General features: G+C 40.5%; 1 protein-coding gene across 1 annotated transcript; it reads left to right on the top strand.

The window, feature by feature from the left end:
• Positions 1–802: 802 nt before the first annotated feature.
• On the top strand, positions 803–16,145 carry LOC134528471 (uncharacterized). Its single transcript, XM_063362120.1, has 6 exons — positions 803–1,189; positions 6,149–6,196; positions 7,481–7,564; positions 11,140–11,274; positions 13,202–13,408; positions 15,677–16,145. Exons 1-6 carry the CDS (start codon positions 1,106–1,108, stop codon positions 15,737–15,739), a joined length of 621 nt encoding a protein of 206 aa, XP_063218190.1. The 5' UTR covers positions 803–1,105; the 3' UTR covers positions 15,740–16,145.
• The last annotated feature ends 1,983 nt before the right edge of the window (positions 16,146–18,128 follow it).

The raw sequence follows: 18,128 nt of genomic DNA, 5'->3' as shown, positions 1-18,128 counted from the left end.
CAATAATACTTGAACATAATGAATTTAGGGCAATTTCTAAAAATATGCCATATAACAACTAGGTAGCAATCTGTTGCCATTTTATTGAATACATTAATTATACAGTTAAGTATTACATAATATGATTTACCTGCTGTGGCATAATTGTAGCTGCTTCGCACAGAGTATGTTTGCCCTAACTTTTTCAGTTCATCCAAAAAAAATTCCTTATTGATGCTCTCCATCCAAAAAACCAGAAATACTTTTCTCCGCTTCACTGAAAACATAGTTTTGCAATAAGCCTTGAAAACTCTGCTGACCAGCATGGGACATGAATTACAACATTTGCGCGCGCGCGTTTTTTCGAAAATTCCGAAGTTGCACGAACATGAGTAATCGGGCGTTTTCGGGCGTGTACGAAAGGACCAGTGAATCGTAGGCTTCCCACCTCCAAACATCTTAGTTGCAAATAAAACTGTCAAAATTACACTCTCCTACCTAGTATGTCCACATTTCAATGCAGCAGGATATTTTTATTTATTTTTTTAGTTGGTTTCTTTTTCTTTGGAACTGACATGGCATTGAGTGTTCCGGGATATAGAACAATTCAGTTTTTTTTTTTTTTCGGTAGTTTATTCAAAGATGTTCATGAAAGAAATTTCTACTGTGTGTAGAAATTTTAACAAAATCATTTTTCTTAAAATTCTATTCGTAAACTAATGGGCTAATATAAATAATTAATATATATTTCTTTGTAGTGTTGGTTTTTAAGGACAATTCCAAAGCTAAAAATTATCTTATGCGCAGTAGTCAATAATATGTCAATATCATATCTTTGGTCTTGGAACATCATAAATATAACAGGGTTTAAAAAAATCGCAATACTCTCGATTCTGAAACGAGAAGCTATAAATCTATCGCTGTCGTTTTAGTTTAATTGATGGTGAAGTAGAACTTATAAGAAATAATGAATTACGGTTACGATGTGGATCACGTGTAGTACAAATTATGAACTCATTTATGTTGTCAATATTTTGTAATATTTTGTCGTTCTTGTAATACTCTAAATTCTATTTATTCCAAACGAGCTTAGGTTTTTAAAGAACAGCTGATTTTTGCCCATTGTATGATGAGTGAGCGCAACCCCCGTAAACGTAAAAGTACTTCTGAAGGCGAAGACGCTTCTAATACGAAAAGAAACAAAACAAAAGTAAGTTTAATTTTTAACTTATGTTAAGGTGAGTACTGGGAAAGTAGTGCAAGATGTACGTCCTATACTACAGTGCCCAAAGCTGTTTGCAGAGAATATGTAATTGATTTGTGTACTCGCAATACGGCTTTAACCCAATGGCAAGGATCTTCCCCTATCTAATTTCTTCCCCTTCTTTTAATTACTCCTACCATTTTCCTAGATGTAGCCACAGATCTCGTGCATCTCTCACCTCCAGCATTCCTTCTTTCAGCCAATTCTATTCCCTTCCCTTCCTGTCCTCATTAGCAAAGCGCCTCCCTCTTTCTGTTAGCCTCCATACACTCCAAAGCTTCCACCTGTGATCTCTACACCCTCAACATTTACCTCTTTGTTCTGTGGCCCTCAATACCCACCTCTGTGCACACTAGTTCCCAGCTGTCCCCATGACACATCATCCTTTATCACCTTGAGCAGCCTGACCAACCTTTCCACCCTTCTTCTCTGTATTGCTTCCCACCCCAACTCTAATTATCTCAGACAGACTATGCATTTCTCCCTCCTGCCTTTTCCTTCTCTACATACCCATCTCCCACCTCACTGTTCTATGCTTACCTTCTGCAGCTCGCTTACCTCTGTCACAGGGTGTCCCACATTATAGCCGCATACTGCATCTCTGGCCTGACCGATGTGGGGTATGCCTCCTCCCTTACCCTCCGGCCTGCTCCCTGTGGGGTCCTGCTTAGCAACCCCAGCACCCTCCTCCCCTTATGCATCACCCGCTGAACCTGTTTAGCCCTTCCCAGGTTAGGTAATTGTGCTGTTACGCATATCCAATGTAAACCTTGATCCTGATAGCATGATCGTGTAATATATTGATCCAGTTGTATATGATGCTTGATGTGTTTATTCAGTACGTCGAAAGATCATGGCCAAACAAAAACTAGTATTGTGTATCTAGTTTATATCAAAGTTTTTTTTAACTAATATATTCAAAATCAAATATATTTTGGTTATGGTACAGTTTATAATTACACACACATTCAACTGCTTCCTAAATTTTTTTTTTACTTAAAAATACAATTTGCTATGCAACTCAGAACATCTGCTCCCGTCTACCGGGAAGAATGTTTCTCAAATTTTTATAAATGCTTTCAAAATCAATTATATTTAGGTGATTATACAGCTTTGTATCACGAACACATACAATACCTTCCTGTATTTAAATATATTATGTTAAAATACAACTGGATACGCATTAAAGAACAGTTACCCTCAGGTTATTTTGCAGGATCACCTACAGGTACTTATACTCTTCTGCCTCCATTATCTCTTGTACCTTCCTCATTACCTTCCTCTTCCTTGTGAATCTAACCACCTTCATATTTCCAATATTCAGTGACATCCAGTTCTCTTCTGTCCCTTGTTCCAGCTAGATCATGTTCTCTTGCAGATGTACCCCTTCCCCCACCATCACATTCACCATGCAATCCTCCGCAAATACTCTCATCCTGGCCTCCATCCCCTCCCCAATATCGTTCATCATTATTGTGAACAACTGGGGCCCTAACACTCTACCCTGCGACACTCCTGACGTCACTTCCCCTTCTTCAGACCTTTCCTTTCCGACCCTCACCTTCCACCTTCTATCCCACAGGAAGTCTCCTTCCTAACTTACCGCCCTTTCATCCCTTACCAACGCTCTACCTTTTCCATTAGCCTCTTGTGCAGTACCTTTTCAAAAGCCTTTTCAAAACCTTTGAAAATTGCATCTATCCGCTTCCCCCTGTCCTCTGCTTCCACCAGATCTTCCAGCAACCCTGACCATCTGCATTTCACACGAGAACCCTCTCCTGAAACCATGCTGTCTGTCGTCCACCCGCCCTGAGACATCCATTTCCCCCACCACATACCTGCTCACCCAACACAGGATGTTAGGCTGACAGGTCTGTAATTTTGCCAGGTATGCCTTACCCCTACCTCCCTTGTAAATCGCTACTACTACCGCTTCCTTCTGTTGATTTGGGATTGCTGGAACATCACCGCTAGGTATCTCCATATCGCCTTACCTCCAACTTAAGGTGATGGTTCTGTATTCCGCCCGGCCCAGATGCCTTCCTCTCCTTCAAACTCGTAACCGCCTTTTGTACCTCTTCCATCCATACATCTAAACCCCTCTTTTTTACCTTGTTTGCTTCTTTCCGACCCTCCCATAGCTCTCCCCTAACAAATACTGATAGGTGGGCCTACTGCTTCTGTAACAACTTTCCCTTCTCCCTCCTGTCCCACATTCCTGCCCCTCTCTTCCCCTAAACACCACTATTCCTTCCTCTCCCTTCGCACGTAGCCTTTCCCTTGCCCACTGTTCTCCTCCCCAGTTCCATCTCTGCCTTCATCCCCATCCTGTCTTCCTCTTCCGTGCCTTTCCATGCATCTGCCTGCACTTTCTCCCATAGTAGGGAGAGTCACCCCCCTTTCTCTACCCCCCTTTCAGGCACAAAACACTCCACCATCTCCTCCATCTAGTCCCTCAATCTCTACCCACTTATAATACTCCAACCTATCCTTCCTATCCCATAGTTCAACTACTTTCTCCTTCTTTTACTATCTCCACGACCGGGACCCCTATGATTGCTGAACCCCCTACATCACCGTTCTGCTTACAACCACCTCCACTTGTCTCGCCAGCACCACATCTAGCGGAGTTCCATTTTCCTCTTTCCCTCTACCATAACCTTTTCTGGTGTTTCCCTCCCACCTGCTCCCACACTTTCTGGCCAGTTGAGGTTGTAAGCTACCATCATTCGGCTTCCTCTCTAGCCTGTCCAGTCTTCCTGAGCAGATGTTAGTGCCCTCGTCGAGCCGAAAGCCACCGCGCAAAGCTGCCAACCTCGCCGATCACACACAGTTCTCTCCAACTACAACAGACGAGTACTCGCAAAACAGCTGGTCTTGGTGACGTCATCGACAGATCGTGCACGCAAATGTCGATTCCCAGAAGCAACCACGAAAAAGCCAGTCTTTGCACTTGGCTCAGATGGCTCCCAAACACCAAATGCGCTAAAATCTGAGCTACTAGAAAGATGAATTAATTTATTAACTTGTAAACATTTAAGAGGAATATAATTTAAAAAAAAAATAAAATACTGTTCTGTATAAACAAATTAAAAGTTTAATAAGTTTAATACCAAATGTAGTAAATAACCAGTAGTAAAACTGATTCAAAAACATACTAACGGTAATTTAAAAATTTATAAAATTAACTGACACTCATCTGGGACTGGGCCCCCACAGAGCCCAGTCGGCCTCTACCCCTCACATTCCTCCTGTCCTCATGGCACTTCCAACCTTCCGCCGCAACTTGCGTGTCACGTGTTTGAAAAGCATGGCACTAATCCAAAAACTTCCGCAAGAGAGTGCAGTAGTGTCAGTGCCTCATTCCCTTACTAAACAATAATTCATATTATAAACCTTTCTTTTATCCCCAAGTTACATGTTAGTTCAGGATCCCGCAAACATTCTATGTGTTTATTTAATTTAATTATAACTCTGCAGCAATGGACCTGAAGGCTATTTCAATATTTAATTATTTTTTTGAACTGTAATCTTAATACATCATTTCATTACATGTTTTTAAAGCTGGAATAAAATCATAATTTTAACGGCACGAATTTGAATTACCTAATGGTCGTTTCAACTAGGTGTCAGACGCACGGTCCAGCGGCCTCGGAGGCCATCGCTAGCCACAGTCGCCTCGCACCGCCACCGAGGTAAAATGCTTCCAGCACTCGCAGGACTTCACCTTTGTCATCCCAGCTTCTTTAATTAATTCAGATAATTCTCTTTTTTCCTCGGAGCTTACCTTGGAGGCTTAACTGCTTAATTCATTAAATATTAATCCTCTAGCCGGAGTTTGATCATAAACGCGAATCTTGTATCCAAACACAAAATGGCTGTGGACATCACGTGAGCTAGTTGTGCTGTTAGGCTTTTATGCAGTTATGACTTTGTGGTATTATTTGTATGAGAGGCATGTGATGCAGTAGCGTATATTAAATCTCCTTACAGCAAATCTTTTGTTTCCTCTGCGTTTGCCCACGTGTGCGTGAGTTGCTTTTAAGAGCGGCGTGTGGGATGCCAATAAGAGCTCACTTCATTAACGTGTATAACGTGATTCGATGCTGAGAGTGGGCCAGGTGTAGGTGTCATTGGTAACTGCGCCAAGGGAATGCTAGTCTCACTCCCACACAGGTGATGTCACCGGTTTGGCACAGAGTCACTGCCGCGTCTGTACCTCTTAAACACTGTGACACCCATTGGTCGTTTAACAACTAACAGCGAATCCCCTGACCACATCATGACATCATTAAACTATTTAAGTCTTTTAAAAACATTTTCGAAATTTAATTTAAAAAGGCCATACATAAGTCCTCATAACAGGTGTCAGTGCTCACTGGCCACAGTGATGTTAACCTAATTAACTGTTCTCACAATTTTACACTATTTTTAATAAACCTGACCTAACTTGACCACTTGTGAAAATTTTAACTACTCAAAGTATCGCAATGTCCTCCTAGAGAATAATTGTACTCTGCAGAAATTTGCTTGTGTAAGTTAAATGAATAAACACAGAGGGCACATCCATACATCTGCAGTGTTTTTAACCTTTATTTTTAATAATTAAACAAGAAATGCTGGAGGAAGTCAAGTGTGTCTTTATTGCTCGCGTGTCTAATGTTCAGGCAGTAGAGAGTGGTGCTAATAACTTAGGGTGTGCTAAAAACCCTATTTAATTTTTTTTGTCTAGAAAAGTGCCTCAACTTCACATAAAAAATGTATATGAAAGACTTAATAATAGATGTAAAAAATGTATAATTCACAGAAATAGGTTAAAGTGAGGGATAATATTTAGTGCATGTAAGCTGTGTGCTGTAATCACGGAGCAGCAAGTGCATGCTGGGTGACTGGTGGTTGTTTCAGAACGCAGCACGGTCGCTGCAGTCATCGGCTCCAGCTCCGAGGCGGCTGGTACGTTCTCTGTGCCTTGCACCACGCACGTGCACTCACTCGCTCCGTCGTACAGCATTTCCTGCCGAGTGTGTGCGAAGGGGGGGGGGGGGGGGGGGGGTAAAGTGGTGGATCTCCATTGGCACGTGTGGGCTACCGTGTCAGTGGTCAGCCGTGGGAAGCGCATCCGACATAATATATAGATATAATTAAAATAGCTTATCCTCTTAAATTATTGGCTTTTTTTTTTTTGTTTTGTTTTGAAAATTCAGTTTGAAGATTCAAAATGGGAGATTGGCAACCTGGAGATGCTTTAGGTATGTCGGCTTGTTGCCTTGGCTTTAACGTACGTGCACTGGCACGGCCATCATTATTGCCGAATGACGAGGAGGGTTCCTCTCTACGTAATTATTACACCAATATCTAAACTAAATGCGTCTCGTTATAAAGGCGTCACCTAGCAGTGAACATAGTATATGATCTGCGACACGTTGGTTGGCTGGTTGTGCGTAGGGCGGCCTATGTTTGGGGTATGTCGTGCGGACGCAGAACAACTGGCGTTCAACATTGCTCAACAAATCGTGATGAGTTTAAACAGATATGTTTGATAACGTAGTACAATACTGAAATATGTCACTGCGAAATTACTTTTTCTGAATTTATATATTGTCCTCACAGACCAATAAGTTTCTTTATTATTATCCTAGAACTAGTTACAAAGAAACATAGTGTTGTTTTGTCAAAATAATTCTTTGCGTTGATTTAAAAAAAATTAATTTAGTCTATATAAAATCACTTTTAACCTCCACAACAGAAAATTCAGCTCAAACATCAAAGAAACAAGAGTTACTGAAGATTCAGGCACTGTTATGGACCATTCTCTCAAATACCAATAATGAGCTACTACTTTTAGTTTACTGTAAACACTGCATTATTGTTAATGTATAGTGTACAACCATGCTTTTTAACATCACACAGTGGCTTCCACATTTGGCTGCTTCAGTCTGTTGCAGCTGTGTTTGAGAAGGTAAGCCTGCTCCCTAGTTTGTCAGGGGAAAATCTTAACCTTACATTTTAATACCTTGTGGTTCGTACAGTAACAGAGGGACTGTCAGCCCGGCTGGTGCGTACACACTGCTAATGGCCTCTAGCACGGGGCCGACCTCACAATCCGCTTCCAAGGAGACTATTACTTATTCCAGGCTCTTGTCAGGAGCGCGGTAATTGTCGAGCTTGTGGTGTTGAGGTGCTGTGACGGTGCCTGATGCGAGAGTAAGGTTGAGATGTGTGTGTGTGTGTGTCTAGGAACACGTGTGCCCCTACAACCTGCGCAGCCATGCACACGCTCGCACTGCCGGCGTGGTCACCTTGCCCGGAGTCTCGTCTCAGGTACGTGGCCCGCGCAACTCCGTCTTCGACACTCCCCGTTGGCTGTTCAGTAGCTCGTGCTATAAGTAACTGTGGCTCACTCCCCGTTGGCTGTTCAATAGCTCGTGCTATAAGTAACTGTGGCTCACTCCCTGTTGGCTGTTCAGTAGCTCGTGCTATAAGTAACTGTGGCTCACTCCCCGTTGGCTGTTCAATGGCTCGTGCTATAAGTAACTGTGGCTCACTCCCTGTTGGCTGTTCAATGGCTCGTGCTATAAGTAACTGTGGCTCACTCCCCGTTGGCTGTTCAATAGCTCGTGCTATAAGTAACTGTGGCTCACTCCCTGTTGGCTGTTCAATGGCTCGTGCTATAAGTAACTGTGGCTCACTCCCCGTTGGCTGTTCAATAGCTCGTGCTATAAGTAACTGTGGCTCACTCCCTGTTGGCTGTTCAGTAGCTCGTGCTATAAGTAACTGTGGCTCACTCCCCGTTGGCTGTTCAATAGCTCGTGCTATAAGTAACTGTGGCTCACTCCCTGTTGGCTGTTCAATGGCTCGTGCTATAAGTAACTGTGGCTCACTCCCCGTTGGCTGTTCAATAGCTCGTGCTATAAGTAACTGTGGCTCACTCCCTGTTGGCTGTTCAATAGCTCGTGCTATAAGTAACTGTGGCTCACTCCCTGTTGGCTGTTCAATGGCTCGTGCTATAAGTAACTGTGGCTCACTCCCTGTTGGCTGTTCAATGGCTCGTGCTATAAGTAACTGTGGCTCACTCCCCGTTGGCTGTTCAATAGCTCGTGCTATAAGTAACTGTGGCTCACTCCCTGTTGGCTGTTCAGTAGCTCGTGCTATAAGTAACTGTGGCTCACTCCCCGTTGGCTGTTCAATAGCTCGTGCTATAAGTAACTGTGGCTCACTCCCTGTTGGCTGTTCAATGGCTCGTGCTATAAGTAACTGTGGCTCACTCCCCGTTGGCTGTTCAATAGCTCGTGCTATAAGTAACTGTGGCTCACTCCCTGTTGGCTGTTCAGTAGCTCGTGCTATAAGTAACTGTGGCTCACTCCCCGTTGGCTGTTCAATAGCTCGTGCTATAAGTAACTGTGGCTCACTCCCTGTTGGCTGTTCAATGGCTCGTGCTATAAGTAACTGTGGCTCACTCCCCGTTGGCTGTTCAATAGCTCGTGTTATAAGTAACTGTGGCTCACTCCCCGTTGGCTGTTCAATAGCTCGTGTTATAAGAAGTAACTGTCGCTCACTCCCCATTGGCTGTTCAATAGCTCGTGTTATGAGTAACTGTGGCTCACTTCCCGTTGGCTGTTCAATAGCTCGTGTTATAAGTAACTGGCTCACTCCCCATTCGCTGTTCAATAGCTTGTGTTATAAGTAACTGTGGCTCACTCCCCATTCGCTGTTCAATAGCTCGTGTTATAAGTAACTGTGGCTCACTCCCTGTTGGCTGTTCAATAGCTGGTGTTGTAGAAGACTTGGTTCAGTGCGATGAAACCTCACAGCAGTTATTGTTGGCGGAAGTTATTGTGCTTTGTGAAACGTCCACGACGTGCGTGCGTTGTGTCGCCACGGTGGTTGAGCAGGCGGGTGGGGAGGCGATCCCAGTTCTGTTCCCAGCGGGGTCAAACACAGATCATTCACAAGTGGGAAATGTGGCAGACGTTAGCATGCCCTGGTGGGTTGTTTTCTTGGAGTGTTCCCGTTCACCCCAGTCGTTCAGTCCATCAGCTCCGTTAGCATCTCATCATCTTTCATCGTGTCGTGCCCCGCTGTCAACCAGTGTTAGAGCTCATGAGCCATGTTGATTTTTATTATTACTTTTCTTATAAGGGCTATTGATTAAACTGTAACTCGATACGTCTCTTTGTTTTGTTGTTAAGCCACAAATATTACCAACAGATATTCATATGGTTGTAACATTTTGGCCGTGAAAATGTGCGGAATTCCTCGTAACTTTTTACACACATAATATTAGATGATTAGACTAAGTGAATATCTGTTGAAAATATTTGTGGCAGAAAAAAAATCCATAGTAGGTGTCGTAGTTAAAATTTATGAAATAGCTCATAAAAAATATGTAATGACTGGAAAAAAATGACGTGTGAGATGGAATCCTAAACTTAATGTATGTCATTGCATACATCATGTTCTTTGTCAGTGTTGTTCATTGGCATTCTGATAGCTGGCAAGTGTATAGTGCGGGTTTCTTCTATAAAAACTCCAAAAGACAGTGCACGCGTCAATCTGTACCAATCAGTTTTAGAGAGAAGTGTGGAGAACTCCAGTATAAGCACCACACCTCTGACAATACGATTGAAAGAAACAAAAAAATACAGGAACTATCCATGTATAAGTAGCCTTAGTTATATTTTTTGAATAATCAGTTTGCAGGTAGTTATAAGTAGAGATGTTTCGTTTCTATGAATGGTTCTTGCCATGGAGAAACTTGATTTAAGTTTTTTTTTTTTTTTTTTTTTCATACTCTATTGCTCGTTATAACTGTATGTCTTGGAAACTAATTCCATACTCTGAATTCTCTGTTGTCTGTGTGTTTAACATTTGACACTTGCTGATTTTGACTGGTTTTCTGTGTGTTTGTGTATTCATCTTTCTTGTTCCTTCTTGTGGTTTCTCTATGACAAACAATTAAAAACCAGCCATGGTGTATGTCCATGAAAGTCTTTTTGGTAGGTTTTGTCCTACCAGTTGGTAGCATGGGTCCTACCCGACTCTCAAACGTTAAATGAGCCATTAGGTGGTAGTGAAAGATAAAATGTATGTTTTTATTTGGTTCTGTTTGTTTAAAAATGTTGGTAAAATTTATTTGTGTGTTTCGGTGAAAGAATGAGGAAACTTTTCCAGTAAAATACTGAAAATTAACATCTAGTTACATGCGAGGACAATTAAAAGGGTCTAGGTGCTAAATTATCAGCTGTTAAGTTACAGGTTACTTAAATCATTTTAGACACGTGAAATTTTTTGAAACAAAGCAAGGCTTTACTGCTTAAATTTTAGGTCGCTAGTGTTGTTATTCATAACGTAGCATAGGATGGTCGGCTCTTACCTACTCAGATTTTTTTTGGATAGCTCTGGACAATTCTCTCATTGCTAGGGACCGAAAAAATTTGCGGGTTCAATGACCTGTAGGATGAACTCCATAGTTCTACGTGCACTCGGTCAAATGTAACCCACTCATTGGCTGCTGTCTTGTGAGGCGTCCCAACGTAGCAGCCTGTGATTCGATAAAGTTGGTGGTTTCTCATTGGCCCAGAGTCATGCAGGTGAATTGTGAGCCAATAGCAGAGTCAACAGTGAGGTATAACTATTTGTATTTTAGCCTATTGCGAAATTAATTCGCGAATTTTTTCGGTCTCTACTCATTGCTGTATTTTACAGCATTATCTGTCCTGTGAATGAAGACTGTGCACTAGCTAATTAATTATTTCATAGTGCTAAGCAGGCACAGCAGCAGCAGCAGCAGATCAAATGTGCAATATCGGGCGTGCACAGTTGTGGACGCTGAACCAGACTGTTAACTCGGGCCGTGGCGATGGTGAAGGGAAGGCCGTGCGCGTGTGTGTGCGCAGGCCCGCGCGAGCGAGCGCGACGCCCAGGCGGAGCGCTGCACCATCTGCCTGTCGGAGTTCGACACCCAGCAGGTGGGCACGCCCGGCTCCTGCAACCACAGCTTCTGCCTCAAGTGCCTGGAGAAGTGGGCCAAGGTGAGCGTCGCGCCGTCAGCTCCTCCCGTTTGGTGGCTCTTGTAATAATAATTTATCAATATTAACCAAGTTGTCCTTGAAATTTTCTTTTTATCTTTTGTTGAAATCCTTGTTCACTCTCTCTCTCTCTCTCTCTCTCTCTCTCTCTCTCTCTCTCTCTCTCTCTCTCTCTCTCTCTCTCTCTCTCTCTCTCTCTCTCTCTCTCTCTCTCTCTCCCCCCAACCTTTTTTTTTTTTTTTTTTTTTTTTTTCATGATTTATGTCCGTCATGTATAATTAATTCTGATGGTATATTGTTTGTTGATATCTGTAACTAATTGTTTGTTCTTGTCTTCGAATGTATTGTACCTTGTGTGTCCCAGGTATGGTGCGCCTGCACTTAGTAGTCCACTGCTTAGGATCGGCATTTTGCATGCCTGTTGGGTCTACGCTCACCGTCTTGTGTACCTTTTTTTTTATGTCGGGGCCCACCTAACAGGTTTCGATCTGTTGGTGGCGCATGTTGCAAATTTAAATTAATAAAAATGATTTCAAAGTCGGGAAATATTGGAATCAAAAAGCTAGTAGTAGCAACCATGGTTCTTCTATTAACTGCAGCATCGGAAAAGAGTCGTTCGTAAATATATGCAATTTGTTAAGCTGCCATTGTCAATTTCAAGGTTTCTTATTTATCAGATACGTTTTTGAAGGTGCCGTTGGGAAATCTTGAGAACATTTGTCTGTTCATTTTTCCAATAAACATTTACTTTGTGGATGTAGGGATTCAGCAAAGATTTTTAATTAGGCATGTAAGTGAATCAGTTATGGTGTTGTTTCCACCTAACTCTCTCCTTTCAACTGGATTACCCGTTAGGTTTTGATTTGAAGTGATACTCTTCTCAGGTAATTTCTTTTGCCGTAGTTTACCAATGAATTTATTTAGTTTGTCTTTGAATGTGGGCCTTGGTTTCTCTCTTTTATACACAATACATTTTCACAATGTTGCTACTGGAGGTGCTGGTACTAAAGCATATAGTCGCACGTACTTTCAAAATACCTGCTGCATCATCACCAAATATTCGCTGCTTGACTTTGATCTGTGCGGATAAAAATTAAAATTACTTATAAATACATTTTTTTTTTTTTTTACCAATATTGGTTTTATTGTTCCATGTATTGTAATTTTTGGGTAGAATTTTGTTCTTTTGGCACAGTTCACAACTTCTAACGTAATTGTGAATATTTTTCAATACTTCCAATTAGTGTTCAGAAATATATGATATATTTGTTCAAAGAGCCCTCATGGTCAAGTGTTTGGATCACTTGTCTCCCACCAAGATGATCCGGGTTCAATCCCCGGTGGAGTCCGTACTATTTTACAACACATACATACTGTACCCTTCAACCCACATATTCCAGTTCCTGCAGGAACACAACTGGATTTTCTTCAATTCGATCACAAAATTAAGCACCTCTTAAATAAACGTCTGTGAAGTAGTGAGGTCCTTGGTATGCAATAGGTTACAGAAAGTTGGACTTGCGATGTGAAGAGATGTGCACCTGTTATTTCTGTATTCCTATGAGCAGGTGCCTGAATTACCTCATGATTGTTGTTATCTATCTCTCCAGAGTAAAGTTCTCCATTTGCTGGATTTTGGTTGCTTTGTTTTTGCAATAACCGAAAGGACTATTTGGACCCCTGTTTCATGCTGACTTGCCCATTTTCAGCATCTCGACTCAACATTATGTACCTTCAAATGCCATTCCATTTTCCAAAGTACCTTGCAAGTCATGTTATGTAAACAATAATCACAATTCTGCCTTTAAAGAGATCCATGTTCCATGTTAAAATAAAATAAACCTTCTTTTGAACTCAACAAAACAATTATCTAGAAGTGATGTTTGCTTCGTGTTGGATGGTAGCAGCTGTGTTGTGTAATGGCCGACAGGAGTCGAACACGTGCCCCGTGGGGCGGCAGAAGTTCACGCACATCTGCGTGCGCAACGAGCTGAACGGCCAGGTGGTGCGCAAGGTGGAGGTGAAGGCGCCGCGCGAGGCCGTGATGGGCTTCCACATGACGCACAACCTGGGCTCCGTGCACGAGCTGCAGATCAGCATCAGCCGGCGCGTGGACGGCCACCACGCGCACAACCAGGTGAGCGCACCTCGCGCCCGCTCAACGGGGTGGAGTAAGAGGCTTACTGTGGAATTTCATTAATACAAAATGTTAATTCAAAACTGTCACTACTACAGTTGTCACCACAGACCCTGGAATTCACTTATGAGTTATAATGTAATACAGTAGAATACCGGTACAACGTAGCCCACTATAATGTATTTTTTACTTTAAAAAATATGTATATATATTTTTTTTAAATAAAATACCTGCCGAAAATCATTTATTTTCAATGCTAAATTGTTTCAGTTTGAAGTATCATAATTTTCACTACAACATATAAATTTCTCTCATCTTGGACGTTGTCTTGTGAGACATTGTTGTTTGTGGGCAGGAGCATCTGATGATCTTGGATGTTGTCTTGTGAGACATGTTTTGTTTGTATCAGGAGCATCAGATGATCTTGTATGTTGTCTTGTGAGACATGTTTTGTTTGTATCAGGAGCATCTGATGATCTTGGATGTTGTCTTGTAAGACATGTTTTGTTTGTATCAGGAGCATCTGATGATCTTGGACATTGTCTCGTGAGACGTTGTTTGTGGGCAAGAGCATCTGATCTTGGATGTTGTCTTGTGAGACATTGTTGTTTGTGGACAAGAGCATCTTATGATCTTGGATATTGTCTTGAGACATGTTTTGTTTGTATCAGAAGCATCTGATGATCTTGGATGTTTTCTTGTGAGACATTTTTTGTTTGTGGACAGGAGCATCTGATGATCTTGGACGTTGTCTTGTGAGTAGGGGTGTGCGGGAATAGGTTTTTGTACTGCGGGAAATTTTCGGGAAAAATAAATTATTCCCGCGGGAAACGGGACGGGATCGGGAAAAATTAAAAAAAAAAAAAAGAAGCAAATTTTTAATTCTAATATGAGAAGATGGCCATTTAAAAGTTTCTTGCAAAGTTAGTTGTTTTTTGCTGCTATTTCTTTTGTCTGCTTCACTTGCCCTTTTTTCAGCGGCGACTTCATATTTTTTAGCATCCTCAAATTCTTTTTTTATAGAGGGATGTTTATTGAGATGTCTTAGTAATCCAGACGTGCTACCATGCTCGCATCTCAAGAATTTTTGACACGAGACACACTTTGCCAGGGATTTACTGTCTGTCAGACGTTCGAAATACTTCCAAACACCTTAGGTTTATAAGTAACAGGCTGATCGGTTGCGACCTCCAATATTTGTAGGCTGCTAGTTTGTTTTAATATACAACGGCATCGAAAATAGGAACAGATACTTTGCAAGTGCCAATACAGTTCTCTACATTGCCACTGCTATCAAGTAATGAGAACGGTTACGCTTCGTTATGTAACGCAAGTCTAGTATTTCTTATATCTTTGGTGAAAAGGTTGGATTGCGCATGTGTTTTGTTTGTGTCTAAGGAAACAAAGTGGTTTTAGGTTAAGTATTCGATGATGACGGCAATAACGTTATATAACTGACTATTCACGTATCTTGCAAATTTGTACCCTTGAAGAAATATATTTATGAACGCATACAATATTTAAGGTACTCCATGTACGTTTTTTATATTCCAATTAGATATTTGTAAACAATTATCATAATTCACTGCACACCACAGCTGTCGCTACGATTGGCATACATTTAAAAGATGTTTTGCGTTTAAATAGTACGGAAACCCTCCAAAAATGTACGAATCCATAAAAAATATTGTTGTAAAAACAGTTTGAATTGATAGAAAACATTTTCACATGATTAGTAAACATTTGTAAATTTTTAAACAATTTCCCGAAAAATTCAGGAGTAATAAAATTCCCGCCAGGCATTTCGGGAAGCCTATTTCCCGACTTTTTTCCCGAAGCGTCGGGATCCCGCACACCCCTACTTGTGAGACATTTTTTGTTTGTGGACAGGAGCATCTGATGATCTTGGACGTTGTCTTGAGACATTTTTTTGTTTGTATCAGGAGCATCTGATGATCTTGGATGTTGTCTGTGAGACATGTTTTGTTTTTATCAGGAGTATCTGATGATCTTGGATGTTGTCTTGTGAGACATTTTTTATTTGTATCAGGAGCATCTGATGATCTTGGATGTTTTCTTGTGAGACATGTTTTGTTTGTATCAGGAGCATCTGATGATCTTGGATGTGTTCTTGTGAGACATTGTTGTTTGTGGGCAAGAGCATCTGATGATCTTGGATGTTGTCTCGTGAGACATTGTTGTTTGTGGGAAAGAGCATCTGATGATCTTGGACATTGTCTCGTGAGACATTATTTTGTTTGTGGACAGGAGCACCTGATGATGTACGACGCGGCCGCCGCGCTGGCCATCGTGTTCACGCCCATGCTGTGAGGATCCGTGTTCCTGCGTGCAAGCTCTCTCTCGGCACGTCGCTCTCTCTTGTCACGCGTTTGTTAATGAATTGCGGCCAGCTGCCGCACTTTGCAGGCCGAGGTGAAGTTTGATAGTCCCCGGACTTGGTTTGCCTTGGAAGAGACCAGCAAGTCTTCATTCATAATGTTTAAACTATGTGTAAAATCATATTTGTTAATATTTGTTCAATTTTTTTTATCAAAGTGTATATATATTGTATGAAATGTATTGTGTTAAATATTTGAATGTATTTTTTTTTAATTGCAATTTATTTATCTGGAAAAATTAGAAAGCTGCCAGTGATTTGTGATGCAAGCCAGTTTGATTTGTTTAATGCATTGTATTATTGTATAGGGCAGGAGGCCAGTAAATACTAGAGAATAAATGTTGTTGTGTGTTTCTTGAGTGCCTGAATCACTCCCTTGCTGCCCGTTTGGGTCGTGTTTCATTGGAAACCAGATTGTTACTAAGTTTGCATGATTATACAAAATTACTTCGATTTGTGCCAAGTATTATATTTTCATATCAAAACAAACCATGTTATTGAAACTGCTAAACACAAGCATTTGTTATAATGATTTTAAGTTTTTTTTAATGTGCTCATATATAAATTTTAATCATCACTGGCTTATTGTTATAATGAATATGCATAAATCTTAGTATCTTGATAGGCAATTCTTACAAATTTGAGATTTCATTTTCCCTGAAGGCCTCTATGAATGTCAGTATTGCATCAGATGTTGACAGATTATATTAACTTTGCTGTTAATGTTTTTTTTTTAGTAAAACTTTTGCTTTTGTAACGTAATGAAAACCTTGTCAAGAGCTAAATTTATAATTACAAACCTGAACTGAATATTTATGAATGGAATACATTTCAATATAGAAGATTAATTAATTAGCTCATTTGTGGTGATTTGTTATCATTTCATATTTAACCATGGATTTTTAATGAAACACTGTGTAGTGACTTTCATATAGGTGTATCACTTTCCTCTGTTGGTTGAATCTGTTGTCAAGATCTAATACAGATTAGTCAAAGATGTGGCAGGCTGAATGGTAATAGGCAGCAATCTTTGATAAGTTATTGTGAAACCCATTTCTTGCAATACCTTCTGTTATACCAATGGGTATACAAGTGGGCATAAAAATTTGTATAGCAGAAAAGAAATAATTTGTAAATCCATAACTAGGGATGGGGCGACCGAATCCAATATCCGCAGAATCCGCCAAATCCTAGGGATTCGAAGGTTCGGCGGGTCTGATATAGGATTCGTCAAAGGATTCGGTTTTTACTATTTACGGGGAAAAAAATACAGTAAAACTCGCTTACGAGGTCCCGCATGGTAGGTTTTTCCGTATAAAGCGTTTAAATTGCCCGAGGTCTCGTCATTTACGCCATTAAATGTGTGATATAATGTCCGTTAAAATTTTTTCTGAAACTTCTTGTCTCAAATATGGCACACGTAAATAGAAAAGACAAATGAACAACAACATACGAAGAAATATGGATGATGTACCATAACTACAGTACAAACCCAATAGTTATTATAAGATAATTACCATAAAAAGAACTAAAGATTCTTTGTAGAATACCATAATTACTACAGAAGCATGATAGCTACCATATTTGCACTATAGTTACCGTAACAACTGAGATGTATATTTACCGTGATAGTAATGTATTATTTATTTATGACATATTAAATTAAAGAACATTGTTAAAAAAAAAAAAAAAAAAGGACGTTAAACTTTGATATGTACGGTTGGCACATGTTGCTAAGAAATAATGCGATCTGAAAGAATGCAGTACTACTACGAAAAGTGAAAATGGTACTCGTGGATTTTTAGGTTATGGCAGTCTCTTTCGTTTTTCAGTAATATCGGCCAAAAATTAACGAGCGTACTGTATCGGAAGTCGGCAGAAATGCCGATTCAACTAAATATTGGCAAAATCGGCTTCTTCAATACAGCTCTACATTTAATGACATGAGTAAACATACTTTAGACTTCATGATATTGAAAAAGACTTTAATTTCCATATAGGTTTATTGTGTGTATGTTTTTTTTGCAAGTGTAAATTGAATGAAGTAAAATGTTTTTATTTTTATTACTTTCAATTGATTAAACTTTAATGACCAGTTACAGATATTTATGACACTAATTTTGAGGTTAAGCAATTTTACTAAAGCATTCCAGCCAAGCAGGTTGCCAGCGAGAGACACTTCTCTTTTGCTGGAAACACTATCTCCAATCGTAGAGCTAATTTAACTCCTGAACGTGCAGAACAAATTATTGTTCTGAATGATAGATTAAAGAACAGAATTTAATACTCTGTAACAATCTCTCTCAGAATTATTGTGCTGAA

Source organism: Bacillus rossius, chromosome 1 (assembly GCF_032445375.1).
Source record: "Bacillus rossius redtenbacheri isolate Brsri chromosome 1, Brsri_v3, whole genome shotgun sequence".
Classification (NCBI taxonomy): Eukaryota; Metazoa; Arthropoda; class Insecta; order Phasmatodea; family Bacillidae; genus Bacillus; species Bacillus rossius.
The sequence above is the reverse complement of the archived record's forward strand: the minus strand, read 5'-3'. Positions and strand labels throughout refer to the sequence as shown.